The sequence below is a fragment of the Verticillium dahliae genome, genomic scaffold (genome assembly GCF_000150675.1).
Source record: "Verticillium dahliae VdLs.17 supercont1.15 genomic scaffold, whole genome shotgun sequence".
NCBI lineage: Eukaryota > Fungi > Ascomycota > Sordariomycetes > Glomerellales > Plectosphaerellaceae > Verticillium > Verticillium dahliae.
The window spans coordinates 125,240-142,774 of NW_009276934.1; the positions used below are offsets into that span (position 1 = coordinate 125,240).

The following is a 17,535-nucleotide window of genomic DNA, read 5'->3' on the forward strand; positions in this document are numbered from 1 at the left end:
CAGGCATGCTTGCCTTGATCAGCGAGTTGATTACATCCTCGTAGGGCTCTTCTCACGAAAAGCCAGGCCAAGGCACAGCCTGCCCAGGTTCCTGTCCCAGCGACTGCGGGTGGTGCCGGCTCTAGTGAAAAGAAGGAGCTGTGAGAATTCGCCTCACGGATAATACAAGATGTCTTCCAGGTCATGCGTTCATTTAATGTCGTCGTGATACATCACTCATGTTTTCGGGCAACCGTTCACGTGAAACCTTCCCTGTAACATAAAACTGGCTGCGGGACGGAGAGGCCGCGATATGTAAATGGCCCGTTAAGGGTGACTACATGCCCTATGGGCAAGCTACTGATTCTCGTACCGAGATTGTGGTAATATTTGAAATGTGACTCGTGGATTTGACGCAAAGTTCTTCATGGCCGTAGCTGGAGCTTTGTAACACGTCGGAGATCACCCTTGGCAGGGCGTATGGTTTTACTCTTGGCGTCATATTGACCTCAGTTGCTCATGTAGCCTCGAAAGGCGAGCATTGAGGCTTCGAAAGCGCCGTCGTGTCACTGGAATTTGCGACGTCGTTGGGAAAACAACTAAAAATTATCCGAATCAAGCTGCCACTTGGTATACCTGATCTCGTGGACAGTTGCTCAGAGCGGAAGGCAGCGCCGAGAAGGCTCGTGAAAGAGCTTTGGTGATGTGCTGCCCAAGCGTCGGGAGAGCAGTCAACTGCCACTTTTGCAGAAGAACGCTAACCTCAAGCTCCCAAATGGTGTGTTCGGGACCATATGTCGTAGAATAATGATCATTCGCAGTTGTTGATGAAGGCAGAAGCAGAATTAAAGCGAGCTTTCCTTCAGAGCAAAAAATACTCGGATCTGAGTGGGTCCTGCATTCAATGAGAGGCTGCGCCCTGGTTTGCGGCTAGGCTGGGTCGGAACATCTGTCCTCCGAGAAACGGACCCGCTTTTATCCCTGGAGGCAACGACATTCCGAGAGTAACTTGGAAGCTTGCCTGTGATCTTGACGTCGACACGCCTCAGCAATCTTCCCACCACGTACCCCCTCTCAGCTCTGGAGCTTTCGCAACCATCAAAATGGCTCCAGCGCAGGATACCATGTTCCGCTCGGCGGACATGAGTATGGTGCAGCTGTACATATCCAACGAAATCGGCAGAGACGTCGTCACAGCTCTCGGAGAGCTTGGCCTCCTCCAATTCCGCGACGTACGCGCTTCCCCCCTCCTCCCCCAAAACCTATTCCCATAGCTCCTCAGTTAACAAAACTTCATTGCAGCTCAACGGCGAAGTCAATGCTTTCCAGCGAACCTTCACGCAGGAGATTCGACGACTGGACAACGTCGAGCGCCAATTGCGTACGTTATCGTCCGCCAACTGTTCATGTGCATTTTGGGAGCTAACCGTGCTCCAGGATACTTCTACGCGCAAATGGAAAAGGCAGGCATTCCACTGCGAAAACTCGATCTCGATAATGAAAGGCTGGCGAATCCTTCGACATCCGAGATTGACGAACTTGCCGAACGGAGCCAAAGCCTTGAACAACGCGTTTTCCAGTTGAACGACAGCTACGAGACGCTGAAGAAGCGTGAGGTCGAGCTGACGGAATGGCGCTGGGTACTTCGCGAAGCTGGCGGCTTCTTCGATCGCGCCCACGGCAATGTAGACGAGATTCGCGCGTCGACAGAGGAAGATGATGCACCTCTCCTCCAGGACGTCGAGCACCACAACTCCGCCCCAGAGGTCGAACGGTCGTTCTCAGGCATGAACATTGGCTTTGTGGCCGGTGTTATTGCTCGCGATAGGGTTGCCTCTTTTGAGCGCATCCTGTGGCGCACCCTTCGCGGAAACCTGTACATGAACCAGTCGGAGATCGAGGAACCCCTCGTGGATCCGTCGACCAACGAAACCGTGCACAAGAACGTCTTCGTCATTTTTGCCCACGGCAAAGAGATTCTCGCCAAAATCCGCAAGATTTCCGAGTCTTTGGGTGCGGAGACTTACAATGTCGACGAGAACAGCGATCTTCGCCGTGACCAGATGCACGAGGTCAACGCTCGCCTCAATGATGTTCAGAACGTCCTCCGCAACACACAGCAGACCCTCAGCGCGGAACTCACTCAAATCTCGCAATCGCTGTCGGCCTGGATGGTGCTTGTTACAAAGGAGAAAGCTGTTTACAACACACTGAATAATTTCTCATATGATAAGGCCCGCCGCACTCTGATTGCTGAGGGTTGGGCTCCCACCAACGAGGTCAGTCGCATCCGTGCGACGTTGCAGGAAGTAACAAACCGGGCTGGTCTCTCCGTTCCTTCGATCATCAACGAAATCAGGACCAACAAGACTCCTCCTACCTACCTCAAGACCAACAAATTCACCGAGGCATTCCAAACTATTGTCAATGCTTATGGTACTGCTACCTACCAGGAAGTCAACCCAGCACTTCCGGTTGTGGTCACCTTCCCTTTCTTGTTCGCCGTCATGTTCGGTGATCTGGGCCACGCCATTATCATGCTTTCAGCTGCCCTGGCCATGATCTATTGGGAGAAGCCCCTGAAGAAGGTTTCGTTCGAACTTTTTGCAATGCTCTACTACGGACGTTACATCGCTCTCATCATGGCGCTCTTCTCGCTTTTCACCGGTCTTATTTACAACGATATCTTCTCGAAGTCCCTTACGCTGTTCGACAGCGCCTGGCACTGGCGGGTGCCCGACAAGTACGTGGACGGACAGACGCTTACCGCCGCACTCAACGATTCCGGCTACCGCTACCCGTTCGGCTTGGACTGGATGTGGCACGGTACAGAGAATGACCTCCTCTTCTCCAACAGTTATAAGATGAAGATGAGCATCATCCTTGGCTGGGCACACATGACTTACTCACTGATCTTTTCCTACGTAAACGCCAGGCACTTCAGAAAGCCTGTCGATATTTGGGGCAACTTTGTTCCTGGCATGATCTTCTTCCAGTCCATTTTCGGCTACCTCGTCCTTTGTATCATCTACAAGTGGTCGGTCGACTGGAACGATCCTTCAAACCCTAGGCAGCCACCTGGTCTTCTCAACATGTTGATCTACATGTTCCTTTCACCTGGCACCTTGGATGTTCAGCTTTACCCCGGGCAGGCGACTGTGCAGGTCATTCTGTTGCTGCTTGCATTCGTGCAAGTTCCCATTTTGCTATTCCTCAAGCCCTTCTGGCTGCGCAGGGAGCACAACAGAGCTCGTGGTCTCGGCTACAGGGCCGTCGGCGAGACCTCCAGAGTCAGCGCTCTCGACGGCGACGATGAAGACGACAGCAATGGCCACGCAGTGAACGGGCGTCCCAGTACCGACTCGGTCGGCGAGGGCGTGGCAATGATCACACAGGACCTTCACGGTGATGGCGAGCATGAGGAGTTTGAGTTCAGCGAAGTCATGATCCACCAGATCATCCACACTATCGGTAAGCTGCCTTTCCTATCCGATATAGCCCCCTTGCTCACAATCATGTAGAGTTCTGCCTCAACTGTGTGTCTCACACGGCGTCCTACCTCCGTCTCTGGGCTCTGTCCCTGGCTCATCAGCAGCTCAGTGTTGTGCTGTGGTCGATGACTCTTGGCGGTATTCTCGCCTCCCCAAGCGCTACTGGTATCACTGGCGGCATTATGATCGTTGTTGCATTCTACCTGTGGTTTGTCCTTAGTATGTATTGCACCTCTGTATTTTATTCGATCTGCGCTAACTCGAGTGTCAGCCATCGCCATCCTGGTCATGATGGAAGGTACCAGTGCTATGCTGCACTCTCTGCGTCTGGCATGGGTCGAGTCTTTCTCCAAGTTCGCAGAGTTCGCCGGCTGGCCCTTCCAGCCATTTTCTTTTGCCGCGACCTTGGAAGAGTCGGAAGAGTTGTCAGAGTACCTCGGTTAAGGAACTACATGCTTCGTTCAGAACGAAGTTTTGGTGTCGGAAGAGTTGTAAACGTAGTTAGTGTTGTAAACCTATCACCTTTGTACCAATCACCATGCATTAGAGACATTCATTAGTTGCCTCAATCGCCGGTCTCTCCACGCGCAGCGTTCGTAACCTTGCAGTGAAGCGAAATATGGACATCCATTCGGTCTCCGGAAGTGGAAATACTTTTGGTGGACAGCTTGTAGTATACACCATTAACCCGGCCCTTTCCTCCGATGTTGACATCAACCCCACAGCGGCGCCGTAACCTCGGCGGCACGTTCACAGACGCGGCGCACACGATCCGCAAACGCCTTGTGAACACAATCAACCTCTAAATCTTCCAACCATACGGTAGCCTCCATCTTATCAACCTTGATGTGGATTCCTGGAACAGGGATGCCCAGTTTGTGCAGACGTTCAAGTTCTGCGCGGCGACGCTCATCAAGATCTTTGTCCCCGCCATCGTTGGACGTATCCATGGCGGAAGGATCAGCGTCCTCGCTCTCGTCCTCGCCCTTGGCATTATCCTTTGAAGGAACGGGCAGCTTCGGATCCGCAACAGGATTGACATTGTCAGCGCCGAATTGGTTCTCCACAATCATGAGGAAGCGCTCGAGTCGTTCCTCGGGAGAGAGATTAGCGTGTGGGTTATGGCCTGGGGGTCCGTGGTCATGCTGGTGTGTGTTGCCGGAACCTGAGATGGTCAGTCAAGGTGTCATCGAGGTTAGATCATCTAAAACATACGCTTTACGGCAGCGGGGCTGCTCTCCACCGAGTAGAGACAGGTCAGTACAGCGTCCGCAATGCTGTCGTTCAGAAGGTTGCCTTCCCACTCGAGCTCAACTTCGCCGTCGCTACGGTAGCGGAACGTTACGCAGCCCATCAAAAGGTATGCGGCTATTAGGCTCGCCACTTCTTCATCGGCCTCCTCTTGTCTGGTGACTTCGTTTGTATTTTCATCTGCTTCTTCATCCTCGCCATTATGCGTCTCGCTGAGCTTCTTCTTGTGCATCTCGGGAAGTTCCTCGACGGTGCCGAAAACACCCTCAAGACCCCACCGAATAAGGTCAATGCCGGCGGCGCTGAGCTTGAGGCGTTGCTTGCAGGTGATGGTCGTGGTATTTAGACCAGCGTATTCGCGCAGGTCCTCGGGTGCCATCAAAGACAGCTTGAAGTCATTTTGGACAAGGACGCCTGTAATCAGGGTGGCGTTCTGACCATCCTCTAATGTGCTCTTCGTAGGCGGTTGAATTGTGGCTAGCTTGCCGACGACCTTGGCCGTCTTGTCCTGCTTGAATGGAATGCGGAGTTCCTCGCAGTTTTTGGGACTGAAGATCTTGGCCTTGACGGATTTGTTCGCATTCAGAGACAAAAGCTTAGACTTGAGGCGCATCATATTGTGCTGTTCGCCGTGGACAAGGATCTGAGCTGATCAGCTTCTGAAAGTGCACCGATAGACCAAGGAATGGATGACAGGGACCTACCACAACTGGAGCCGCAACCTCCTCAATGAACTCGCGGTTTTCCGTTCCGTCGACGTGTGCGGCAAAGGAGTACTCCTGTACACTGCACCTCCTGGGAATCAAAAACTTCTCCCCATCTCCACCGGGACCGCGACGAGCATTGGCCATGGTCCTGCTCATCACGGCTTGGATCTGATCTGGCTCCTGCATGATCTGCTTGGCCATGGTACCTTCGACACTGTAACCGGTGATAATGACGCCGTTTTTGTCATTCGGCGCCCACCTTTCCAGCAGCTCTCGGCTAACGCCGTTTTGCAGCATACCCGGGCTGGCCAGCATCACGCAACCACCCAGATCATCGAATCGATCAAGGTTTTTCAGCGATCGAATGTAGTTGAAATCCCACGGACCACCCTTGCCACTGCCGTCACCTGATGCTTCCGCTTGTGCCATTCCTTCGCGGAAGAGCCTCTTGATATTGTCATTCATGGCTCCCACGTACGTCTGATACACGACCATGCACTTTCGGGCGAGGTTACTGGCGTAATAGATGGGGTACTTCTGGTAGTCGGGGTGCTTGCCCCAGTACTCGTCGAGAATGAGCAGTAATTCTTGAGCTCGGCCGAGGGCGAACACAGGCATCAGAACGCGGCCGCCACGGTTTAGGATGCCAGTAATGGACTTCACGAGAGCTTGCTCTCTCTCCACTCTCGGCACGTGCGACGCGATACCGTATGTCGACTCGGTGATGAGAACGTCGATTTTGACACCCTTTGGAACCTCCGCTGACACAAGATGTCGATCCTGTTCTCGAGAGTAGTCACCCGTGAAGAATATTTTGAGCCCCGCGATCTCGATAAGAAACATAGCTGCGCCGAGGACATGCCCTGCGGGGTAGGGAGTGATGCGAATGGAGGAGATGGTGTGGGTAGTGTGGTAGTCGATGGCTTCGATTTGAGGGAACGTGTTCATGTGATCTGCTTCGGTATAGACAGGCTGCGTCGAAGGGTTGGATGAAGTGTTTCCGACCCGAACGCTGTCCTGGATGAGCCACTTGTAAATGGCCTTTGTGGGATGGGTCATGAAGACCCTGCCCCTAAAGTTGGTCTTGGCCAGGACATAGGGAAGCGAGGCGGCATGATCGACGTGGAAACTGGTGCGCTGGTCAGTGTGTGTACTCGGCGCGACAGTCTACATCATGTGTTCGAAGCGCGGGGGTTGGCTTGGATGGTCACGACAGAAACAAGGCGGGCAAGGCAAGGGGGCGACGATGGGAATGAAGTTTGTATTGAGTCTGAGAACTGCGTTGAGGTAGCGCAAGATGGCGGAGAGGCGTCGACAGTGACATATGCACAACAGCAAGCCAAATAAGGCCGCCACTATCCTAGCTCTACTCGTCGCATACCACCTTGCCTGTGTAACGCCATGCCAGCATGGAGGAAGGGGAAATGTAGCTTACTGGCTGATGAGGAGCACATCAACTGTGCTAAGGTCGAAGTCGTCGAAGAAGGGCAGTGCGGCAAGACCGTCATAGGCAGGATGTTGACCGGCATCGAGCTGTAGAGGGGGTTAGCGACTGTCACTTTCGAAAGGTGCTTGTTCCCATACCATGACAGTCTTTCCCTTGTACTGGATAATGTGACATGATCGGCCGACCTCGTTTCCACCTCCGAGGCAGAGGAACATCAGTTCATCCGCTGGATCAACAGGCTCTTCCGTGACGGTGGCTGCCATGGCGGCAGCCTTGCGTTTCGCCGCCATTGTCGCGAATACCTAGATTGAGTAAATCGCAAAGTATATGGTAATCGTCGCGTCTCGTCGTTTCGTCTTCGGCGCGCGGGAGAACGGCAGGCACTGTCAGATTAGCACATTGGCGATGTAAACCCGCCCTGGAGACGTTTCCGTCTGCGCAATTGCGTTGCAGCTCAATAGCTTCAACAATGGCAGTAATGTTCGCAAGGTAGGAGGGTTGACTATTACAGGTCGGAGGACCATGGTTTGGGAGATGCATTGATGGCCCTGCCAGCAGGAAGGAGCACGGGCCATCGCGGCAATCAGGCTGCCAGTCACGTGATGATTAAGCTTCGCGACGTTGGAAATCAGTCTCTGGTGATGCTCCTTCTTTCATACACCCGGCGCGCCAGAACAGATCGATTACCTACCTTACAGCCCACCACCAACTCAACGGCTATCTTGCCATCGCTATCGTGAACTGGTCGACGAGATATCCTGGTTCTACTTCCGACGCGAACATCAAGGCTCTGCTATTTGACGCGAATCAAGCGCAGCGCATGACTGAGGTCGCGACAATCAGCATAGGCTCGACGGCCTATTGAAGCGCTCTGCGACTTCAGCCCTTCCTTCCTCCTTGCATCAACGCGACAACCGGACTCGAAAGCCGACAGGATGGCGCAGCCTCAGCCTCAGCAGCCTCTACCCCAGAGGCAGTTCTCTCCAGCTCAGGCATCGCCGTCGCCTGTTCCTCCCCAATCGGCCTATCAGTCTCCTGTCAACGCCTTGCCCCCCAACAAGCGGCCTCGTCTTTCTCCCGGTCCTCCGTCTCAGCCAGCATCACCAACCCCATACACACAGTCATATGCCAGTCCTGGCGCTCCTTCTACTCCCGGCGTCACGACCCCGGCAGCTACTCCAGTCTACCCGGCTACTCAGCAAGCTCCTCAGATGCCCGCTCAGAGCAGCTACACAACCCCATACCCGAACGGCAACGGCAACGGCAACGGCAGCAGCAACGGCAGCACTACTCCAACGATTGCCCTGCCTGAATCGCGACCGACACCTCCGCCCACCGGACCCCCCGTGCCATACACTAATATCACCTTCACGCCACCCATGTCTGCTGCCGCGACGCCGCCCCTGAACCACCAGTATCCTCAACAAACGCCGCCACTCCAGCAGCAACAGCAGCAGCAACCACAGCAAATGCAGCCGCAGTTGCAGCAGCAGCAACCACATCCGCAGCAGCAGCAGCAGCAGCATCAACAGCAGCAGCAGCATCAACAGCATCTTTATCCACAGCAACCGCCGCAGTATGCGCAGCAGCAGCAGCACCAGCAGTACCATGCGCAACAGCACCAGCAGCGCATGCAACAGGTCCCGCAGCAGCATCAGCAACACCTGCAGCACCAACAGCCACCTCAAGGTGCCATGGGTCCCCCATCGAGGCCTGCCGACCGCCCCCAGAAAGAATACGAGTACGATGTGACCGACTCGCTCGCTGGCACGGGAATCGACTTGAGGGCAGAGGAGCAGTATCTGGCTGAGCTGTTCGCCGTTGAACCCTCAATTTCCGACTCCAGGACAGGCTTCTCTATTCAGAACCCTGGGAATAAGGCGTCGTTTTATGGCGCTGGCTCTGCGAATCAGGCAGCCCAGCCCAATGGCGGCAAGTCCCAGGACCAAGTGATCGCTGAAGCGGCGGAGAAGGCTTGGCAGGCAAGCGCGAAAGCCCTTTCTGCGGAGCGGGTTGTGGAATTGAACAGCGCATTCCTCGTTGTCCCTAATGTGCAGGGGCGAGCAGAGTCGATTGCGAAGGAGCATGGGCTTACCCTCAACTGGGACATGAAGGCCTCCCAACCGATGGGTAAGATCAAGGTTATGGATGAGCACCCCAAACCAGTTAAGGTCAGCACGAAGGTCGGGCCTGATGGCGCCGTCATCAAGACTTCTGGCACTTGGATCCCTCACGATGCCTATCTGGCGGATCAGCTCGCTCTGCTTTCGATAGCTTCGAAGCAGCGGCTGAGGTCTTTGATCGAAGACGCGCATCGCATTGCCGTCACACGACAGCAAAGTTCCCACGGCGAGGTGCCTGACGAGTGGAAAGAGGCGGCAGGGCCCCTCAACACGACTCCTGCTGAGTCCAACGGCGAATTCAATGACGTTGGGGGCAAGGCTGACTCCAGCACCCAACCCCTGAAACGTGAGGCAGCAAAGACATTGCCACTTTTGTTTATGGTTCACTGACATTTGACCTCCAGGCTCTCTCAGCGCTGCCGACTCGGCCAATGGCACCCGTCCGGCCAAGCTCCGCAAAGCCCAGGCCGCGAACGCAACTACTGTCAGTGCGTTAATGAGAGACATCGGCAAAGCAGAGCGAGAGTGGGAGGAATCGAGGCTGCGGAGAAGAAACGCCCGCAAAGAGGGTATCACAGACACTGGCGCAGGTGCAAACCGTGCGGGCTCTGCGGCGCCTGGCACCCCTGGCGTATCGGCGCCCGATGGCGAGAAAGCCATGACGAAGAAGGAGCAGAAGAAGCTGGAGGCTGCGAAGAAGGCCGAGGCAAGCAGCCATGCCAACCAAAACACTACCAGTCGCGAGTTTCTAGGCCTGACAAATACTTCGGGTCTGTTCGGCAAGAAAAAGGGGGGCAAGTCTTACTCGTGGATGACAGGAGGAGGCAGCGGCGCGAGCACGCCGAAGGCTGGCGCTGGAGGAAAGCCAGGCGCCCCTACAACTCCTGGCACACCAGTTGTGCCACCACCAAGCGCCCTGACAACAGATGGTAGTGCGCATCGCAGACCTGGCGCGTGGCGTGAGGATAAAGATAAGGGAAAGAACATCCAGCTCCGCGACTGGGTCTCTGCGCTAGAAGGCGACGGCGTTGAGATCAGGGCCATGCAGCGAGCGTATGCTCAACTCGACACCTCTGGTCCCAAGCAGTAGTGGGCTTACGGCAATTCATGTTGACGCTCAGATCCTCTATCGCCATGAGCGTCTCGCAGGGCAATAATGGTAGGGAATGCCTTTGCGGTACGATCGACGTCACAGCCGTACGACGACAAACCGGCATGTGAATAACTACGAGGGTCTTGCTCGACTGGATACTTGGAGCTCGAATAACAGGTAAAAATGGACGTGGGGGAACGGACACCAGCGGCGGGGAAGCTAAGCTGCGCAACCCACCCCTGCTGACGGGAGAGACTGCAAAAAAAGGGCGGCCGAGCACACAAACAAATCTCCGCGTTGTGTTTTTCTGTATGATTTAGCAAGGCGTTTTTACCCGACCCCATGGCATGGGTTCGGGCCGGATACGGGCGGTTGCATGGCTTCGTTCTGAGGATTGCATTATTCTTGCGGATGAGGCCTCCTTCGTGGGGGCTAAGTAGGGTTTGAGGGTGGAAAGTTCTCTCGTGCCGGTCTGGAGAGGCCTGCCACCATGAACCGACGGGCAGCCGCGTGACGAAGAGCTGCCAGCTCAGTGTAGAACAGCTTAAACAGAGAAACCCTTCGGCGCGTTAGCCAGACGCGCAACAAGAAAACATTGCCTGCATTCGCTCATGTCATATACTTTACTGATGTGGCTAGTATGTATGCTGGGCTTACTGGAGTCAAAGGGCTGAAGTGGAACGTAGTCCGAGATCTCTCATCTAGACGACGGGTTTGTGTCTCTCTGTTCTGACAGGTCAGAAGTCTCTCACCGATCTCAACCGTCGCAACGAACGGTGGGCCAGATAGCTGATCTCAGACCTGGAGGATCTCAAATCATCACAAGGCCTAAGACCATAACAAACCCACAAACGCCGGGCGCTACCCGAGTGATCGACAGAGCCGTCCAGCCGGCAACTGCCCGGTCCGACCATTGAGCAAAAGCAATGACGGCACTGAGACGGGCGCAAGGATGGCGGAGATGACGAGATGCTCATGGCAGATTGAGGTCTGGGACTCTACGGCACGATAGTTTTGCTTGGGCACTCTAAGTTTCCGTAAAAGTTCGCCACAAGAACCGGCAAGCGGCGTTTTCAGAGCTGAGGAGGTGGACGCCGTCAACGTCACAACGGATGGGTGGAGGGGGATTGGTGTCGCTTCTCCGCCTCCAGCATGCGGCTTACTACTACCGTGTCACCCCAGACGTAGGTTGCTGATCCGGCTCGAGATGACGGTCTGCTGATTTGTAGTTTCGGTGGATTTCCGCCTGTTAGATTATGCTCCGGAGGTGTTGGGTAGTCGCCTGAAAATCTAAAATCGAACGGCACTTGGGCTGGGATCGCCAGTCACCTCTTGCTCCAACTGAGACACACATCCCCCAAGCGCCTCTCCCGCTCCTCGCCCGCTGCCAAACACCGCGCAGACAGAGCGGACAAGGGTGCGAAGAGGGCCTGGAGCACTGACTGAGCACCCATCTTACAGAGTCAACGGCTAGAGTCAACGGCCAAGCAGAAACGTTGCAGCCATATGATTTGCTGATCGACCAAGCACACAGTACCCCAAGCCGCGCTACTCTAGCTCTCGTCATCCGCCGGACCCAGGAGTCTGGGCGTGAGTAAGGATTTATTGGCATCATGCATGCGAAGGAAGTAAGGGGGGGATTCAGAATTCGGATGAGAGGTCTCTCGGCAGTGAGATGATGTAATGGGATGAGGGCAGGTGGGAGCCCAGGCTTTAGTATATATGGGATACCGTGCCGACGACGTTCGGATGTGTTTTCCGCAGACGTCACGCTCATTATAATCATACTTTCTTATTTTTTCCACCTGTTCTCCCTTGTCTTCTCGGTGGGAGTTGACGGTGCAGTATCTACCTTCATAATGGCTCGCCATAGTATAACACTATCCATCCTCAGTTTCGCAGCGCTGGCAACAGCTCGCAACTGCCACGACTTGTCTGTCAGCCTTGATGTCTCGGCTACGAACAAAGCCTTTGACCTGGCTGTGCCAACGACAGACATCGAAATCACCGACATCGTTTTGCAAGTAACCAGGCAAGGCGGCAACTTCATCAGCGACATTACTACAGGAGTATGGCACCCTATGACCTCGTGCTGATCATGACTAACGTTCTCTTCACAGGAGACGCACATTAGTGGTAACTACGAGCTCGCAGCAACATACTGTGAGCCCGACCACGGACCATCCAAGGTTCTCCAAATCCTGACACATGGCATCGGGTTTGATAGACAGTAAGTCCTTCGCGGGGCCTAGCAGCTGCGAAAGAGTGACTGACGAACAGCAGCTACTGGGATTTCCCCGCAAATAATTACAACTATAGTTATACCAAGACGGCTGTTGACGAGTACGGCTACTCTACCTTCACCTATGACCGCCTTGGCGTAGGCGAGTCGTCCCATGGCGAACCAATTTCGGAGATTCAACAAGCCCTTGAGCTCGCCGCCCTCAAAGTCCTCACGCAGAAACTTCGCGCCAGCGAGCTCGGCGGCCTCGAGGACAAGCACTTCGAAAAGATCGTCCACGTCGGCCATAGCTTTGGGTCGGTGCAGACATATGGGCTGACAATCGACGACAAGGACGCGTGTCTATCCGACGGCATCGTTCTGACCGGCTTCTCTCAGAATGGCACCTTCCTGCCGTACTTCTTGCTTGGCGGAAACTTCGTCCAAGCAAACTCTCTGCCTCCGCTTGCCGATTATGCTGATGGATACGTGGCGCCCGTGTCGACGACTGGTGTTCACATCAACTTCTTCGCCCCTGGCGCGTTTGACCCTGAGATTTTACAGGCAGCATACAGCACGGGACAGCCGGCGTCCATCGGCGAGCTTTTCACCGTTGGCGGCAGTACGGGTATTCCTAGTTCGTACAGCGGCCCCGCGCTGGTGATCACTGGTGGTGAGTGTTCCTCGCGTACAAGGCCAACATCATGAACTTTGCTCATGGATATTTAGACCGTGATGTTCCTTTTTGCGGCGGTGACTGCTCGGCTACTGGCAGCCCCCAGCTTAAGTCCATTCTCGATACGTCGTCGCAGTTCCTGCAGCAGGCCCAGCCTTTCGAGGCGTACGTCGTGAAGGGCGCTGGGCATGGTCTCGCCTTGGTATGTGTACTTTCTGTCTTATAGCCCCAGGGCTAGGCTAACCGTAACATCTAGGAATACTCCCATGTCGAAACAACAGGGAAGATTCTTGACTTTTTCGTTCAGAACGGCTTGGCTGCGCAGTAGGGAGACTTTCGCCTGTACATATGAGCCCGTCTTTTCTTGTACACAATGGGTTGGCGTTTACCTCATCTGGTGGTGAGCAAGTCTTGTTTGGATATTCTTCTGCTCCATATTTGGCGCTCCGTTGCGATCCGGAAGCTGTGATTAGAACTACGTAATGAATCAAAGCATATGCTGAATGTCCTCTGGTGTTACTCCTCATGCAGTCAGCAAGCAGGATCATGTGACAAGTTAGACCTGGTGAGGTATCTCACCCTCGTAACACACTGCACTACAAATAACAAAGCTTCCCCGCAGTTGAGATCGTGCGAGGCAAATCCGAAGCATAAGCTCATCTCGTCATGTCAAAACCACTCCCTGTTGTTGTGTGTGGCAAAATGGAGGCTATGGGTCGGATGGTCATCAATTCTCTGAGGCCCGAGTACGAAGGTTTATATTCATAGATCCCTTTCTGCTCCCGCACTTGACTGACGTGATGCCACTAGTCATCCATTTCGTCAAGGCCGGCCCCTCGGGCCCTTCGCTGTTGCCAGCTCTCGTGGCGGGTCGCAAGCCTCCACCTCATGAGGACAGCAGCGCGATTGGCACCGGCAATTACAGCCAGCCACCATGCGCAATCGTGCTGGGCGGCGCATTTGACGATGCGGCCACGGAAGCCCTGAGATCTGCCGTGGAGGAGAGGAACGAAAGTGCGAGGCGGGTTCCATGGTTGAGACACGATACGACCAAGAAGGCGCCGCCACTTGGGACGCCCGAGTATGCGCAGGCCGTTGTACAAAGGGTCAAAGCCACGCTGACGAGGCTTGAGGCGGAAGGGAAACTCAACGGCGAAAACGGAGATGTCGAGTGGTATTGAGATATCACGTCACATGGTTCCTGGTGATGTAGGCAAGCGATGTACAGGCAGAGCGACGGAGGGGGACAGCGCTCGCTTATTCAGCACATCACGACGATGCAACTCAACGCCATGATGGGGCAGTCGCGATAAAGCACTACTGCATAATTTATCACCACATGAGAATACCCTACCCTTAATCCTTTTTGCTATCACCAACCTTCGTGTCAAGTGTTTCGTCTTTTCTTTGGCCCTTGGGACATCATGGCCATTGCTGTAGGGCCACTCACTCACCCTCAAGGCAGGAATGGAATGGCACTGACATGGCCCAGGCAATTGGCCAGATTTGCTCGACAGCATCCCTCGCTCACAACCTGGAGCAGTGTGTCCGACTTGTTGCTAAAGCAGCAGCTGGCAACGCGAAGGTCCTTTTCCTCCCCGAGGCAGCTGATTATATTGCATCTTCTCCTCAAGAATCGCTGGCACTCGCGCTTCCGCAAGACGAGTCTCCATTCGTCATCGGCCTTCAAGACGCTGCACGGAAGCATTCTCTAGCTGTCAATGTCGGGATCCACGTGGCTGCAGATGGCATATCGTCCAAGCTGCTGAATCGATCCCTCTGGATCAACTCGGATGGCACAATTAACCGCGCCGCTACCTATGACAAACTCCATCTCTTTGACTATGGCCCCCTCCGCGAGTCGGCCACCGTCCGGCCCGGCAGCGCACTAACGGCGCCGTTCGCCAGTCCTCTCGGGTTGAACGTTGGCTCACTCATCTGCTTCGACCTACGCTTTCCGGAGCCCGCCCTGGCCCTGGCCCAACCGGGTGCTGGGAGCCCATTCGCTGCAACCAAGGCGCATGTGCTCCTCTATCCATCTGCCTTCACACCACGGACGGGACGTGCTCATTGGGAGGTCCTCTTACGTGCCCGAGCCATCGAGACGCAGAGTTGGGTCGTAGCGGCGGCACAGGTCGGACGGCACAACGAAAAAAGAAGCAGCTATGGACACAGCCTAGTCGTCGACCCCTGGGGCAGCGTCAAGCTCGAGTTGGGAGGGGTCGATAGCGAGGGCACTGCCGAAGAGGGCGCCGAAGGGGCCATTGGGTTGGTTGACATTGACATGGAGGTCGTGAACAAGGTAAGAGAGGAGATGCCTCTGGCAAGACGAACGTAAGTTGTTCACCCCGATTCCCTGGCTATCTGACCATCTTCCTTGCGTTTCTCTTATTGTGTGTCTTGCTTTTTTTCCGTCGCGCAATTGTCGGACCTCTTCTACCGCCACCTATTCCTTCTGCTCGCATGTATTGCTTTTCCAGTCACGAACGAGTTTATGACAGTATAGAGCTGATGAGTAAACAGGGACATGTACCCGGCGCACTAAGGATCTTTTACGAGCTGTCACTTTCTCGTTCATGACCCAGGCAAGCAAACATGGAACGGCACCGTCAAAAAAGAAGGAAAAAAAACAAAACCAACCATCCGGCAAACATCTTCGAGCTCCCCTAGTCCAGCCATATCGCCACATCTGATCAATCCGTTGCTTCTTTGTCGTTGTTTGTCCGAATCACAAATGAGCCTGACTCGATGCAAACAGCAAAGCTGAGCATCAAGTGATCTTGTCGATACATGTACGTGACTATCGACAGCGGGTGGCGGGCTCGCCTTAGCCAACATCGAGTGAACGCTTCTTTGCAATCTGACTCGACGCGTTCGACATGTCATTTACGATAGATCCTTGAGCCAAAGATGAAGGGCCGGGGATGAAGGGCCTGTTCAGATCGAAAATTTCGATCCTGCGTTGTCCAGCCACCTGGATCAATCGTATCACACCCCGACAGTGCGTAATACCACCCCTAAACTTCGATGACACAAACACCACCCACACACCACGATTCACGCCCAGCCAGGCACCAAACACCGGCATCACTTCCGGCGGCAAGGCCAGTGGCCGGCCAGCCGGCCTAGCACATTATGACACCTGACAAGTCAACTGGGTCCAGTAATGGGGAATCTTGCCCCGGCCGCTCAGTGGACCGGCCTGCTCCCCGCCTCCATCGCCGGCACAGCTTCCCAATGGCCCACCTGTCGAGTGTTAGCGTCAGGGGCGAGGTGTGCCTTGGGGTATGATAGCCGCGCAGGATGGTGCCCTAGCCTCGCATTCCCAGCTCCATTACCCCGGGAAATTGGGTATCTAAAGATTTTCCCCTAAAGAGAAATGAAAAGACTTTCCTCCGGGAGGTGAAACAAGATGAACAGTGCCTGCACAGCTGGTCAGCTTCCACGCAGAGGAAAGATGTTCAATTCGGTATCGCGACCTTCCTGGAAGCAACCGCTAATTGTTTGAAGTTCGCTGATCAACCGCCCAGCTCGTGGGCGACGGCAGTCCTCCCATCCGCAGCAGCATGGTCTCAAGCTCGGACGGACATTGCGACAGCGCTTCCAGAAGGATCACCGGCCTAACTCCTAAATAGCCCTAGGGCCGGCGGCAGATGAACTGGAGGACAGGCGTTGGCTGCCACAGAAGTGTTCTCCTCTGTCCACCTGCAACCCTCCCGAAACAGGAATAAATCTTCTCTTTCTGTGTGCCTCTCCACAGTAAAAGACGGAACCAGCGCGATTCATCGCCTCTTCGTTTTCCTTAATGAAGAGCTGCTAAACCAAATGAGCGAGAATCCACATCAACTTTAAACAACAACGCTAAGGATTATCTTGCACGGCTCCAGACCCGGCCACTTCCGACACCATTGAGCGGCCGCACGCATGATCGCCGACGAGTGCAGCCATTGTCTGCTCAGCCACTGGAGGCACGCTATTCGAGGGTCCTGGTAGTTCAGGGGGAAGGGGGAGGGGGGGGGGGGGGCGCCTTTTGCGGATTGAAGCAACAGAGGCCCGGGGAAAACAAAAACCGGCGCCCCGCCGCGGGCCCTTTCCAAAGTGAACCCGATTCAAAAAAAAAAGGCCAAAACCGGCCCAATCCGGGGCACAAGATTACGGGAGGCCTTACACCCAAGTTAGTGGGACAGGAGTAACCACCGCTCACGTTCGTCTAGGCGCCGTGTCTGGGGGGCTGAAGCAAAAGAGAGGAGATCGATGGGGGGAGGTGCTGAAGGGGAGAAAAGAGACTGGAGAAAAAAGAGTGACCATACCAAGACACTATGAGAGTTATGTAGTTTGGATGAATGATTATGGTAAGAGCGTTGTGAGGATGAAGTCAAGACCCGAGACGTGAGTAGGGGGATGACGGCAGAAAGGAGCAGATGAGTCGGAGAGCGACGGCTCTGCGATGCTCAGGGTAAGCGAGGACGAGCGCACGATGAGAGATGAGTAACGGTAGGACTGCAAGTTGTGGATGGCTACGATAGCGGATTTGAGCGTTATACAAG

General features: G+C 54.7%; 6 protein-coding genes across 6 annotated transcripts; 5 read left to right on the plus strand and 1 right to left on the minus strand.

The window, feature by feature from the left end:
* Positions 1-1,082: 1,082 nt before the first annotated feature.
* VDAG_06927 (vacuolar ATP synthase 98 kDa subunit) lies at positions 1,083-4,056 on the plus strand (the record flags this gene model as incomplete). The annotated part of the gene is made up of 5 exons (XM_009655832.1): positions 1,083-1,211; positions 1,282-1,360; positions 1,417-3,450; positions 3,501-3,689; positions 3,742-4,056. 5 exons carry the CDS (start codon positions 1,083-1,085, stop codon positions 3,912-3,914), a joined length of 2,604 nt encoding a protein of 867 aa, XP_009654127.1. The 3' UTR covers positions 3,915-4,056.
* A 127-nt stretch (positions 4,057-4,183) lies between these two features.
* On the minus strand, positions 4,184-7,389 carry VDAG_06928 (endoribonuclease YSH1; the record flags this gene model as incomplete). The annotated part of the gene is made up of 5 exons (XM_009655833.1): positions 7,013-7,389; positions 6,864-6,961; positions 5,426-6,557; positions 4,686-5,364; positions 4,184-4,635 (listed from the first exon to the last, which is right to left on the minus strand). Exons 1-5 carry the CDS (start codon positions 7,163-7,165, stop codon positions 4,184-4,186), a joined length of 2,514 nt encoding a protein of 837 aa, XP_009654128.1. The 5' UTR covers positions 7,166-7,389.
* Positions 7,390-8,086: 697 nt separating this feature from the next.
* VDAG_06929 (uncharacterized protein) lies at positions 8,087-10,088 on the plus strand (the record flags this gene model as incomplete). The annotated part of the gene is made up of 2 exons (XM_009655834.1): positions 8,087-9,344; positions 9,403-10,088. 2 exons carry the CDS (start codon positions 8,087-8,089, stop codon positions 10,086-10,088), a joined length of 1,944 nt encoding a protein of 647 aa, XP_009654129.1.
* A 1,862-nt stretch (positions 10,089-11,950) lies between these two features.
* On the plus strand, positions 11,951-13,316 carry VDAG_06930 (uncharacterized protein; the record flags this gene model as incomplete). Its single annotated transcript, XM_009655835.1, has 5 exons — positions 11,951-12,160; positions 12,212-12,321; positions 12,375-12,985; positions 13,042-13,190; positions 13,245-13,316. 5 exons carry the CDS (start codon positions 11,951-11,953, stop codon positions 13,314-13,316), a joined length of 1,152 nt encoding a protein of 383 aa, XP_009654130.1.
* A 374-nt stretch (positions 13,317-13,690) lies between these two features.
* VDAG_06931 (uncharacterized protein) lies at positions 13,691-14,169 on the plus strand (the record flags this gene model as incomplete). The annotated part of the gene is made up of 2 exons (XM_009655836.1): positions 13,691-13,742; positions 13,799-14,169. 2 exons carry the CDS (start codon positions 13,691-13,693, stop codon positions 14,167-14,169), a joined length of 423 nt encoding a protein of 140 aa, XP_009654131.1.
* Positions 14,170-14,412: 243 nt separating this feature from the next.
* VDAG_06932 (nitrilase and fragile histidine triad fusion protein NitFhit) lies at positions 14,413-15,706 on the plus strand (the record flags this gene model as incomplete). The annotated part of the gene is made up of 3 exons (XM_009655837.1): positions 14,413-14,424; positions 14,481-15,322; positions 15,512-15,706. The coding sequence occupies 3 exons, from the start codon at positions 14,413-14,415 to the stop codon at positions 15,531-15,533; spliced, it is 876 nt and encodes a 291-aa protein (XP_009654132.1). The 3' UTR covers positions 15,534-15,706.
* Positions 15,707-17,535: the final 1,829 nt, after the last annotated feature.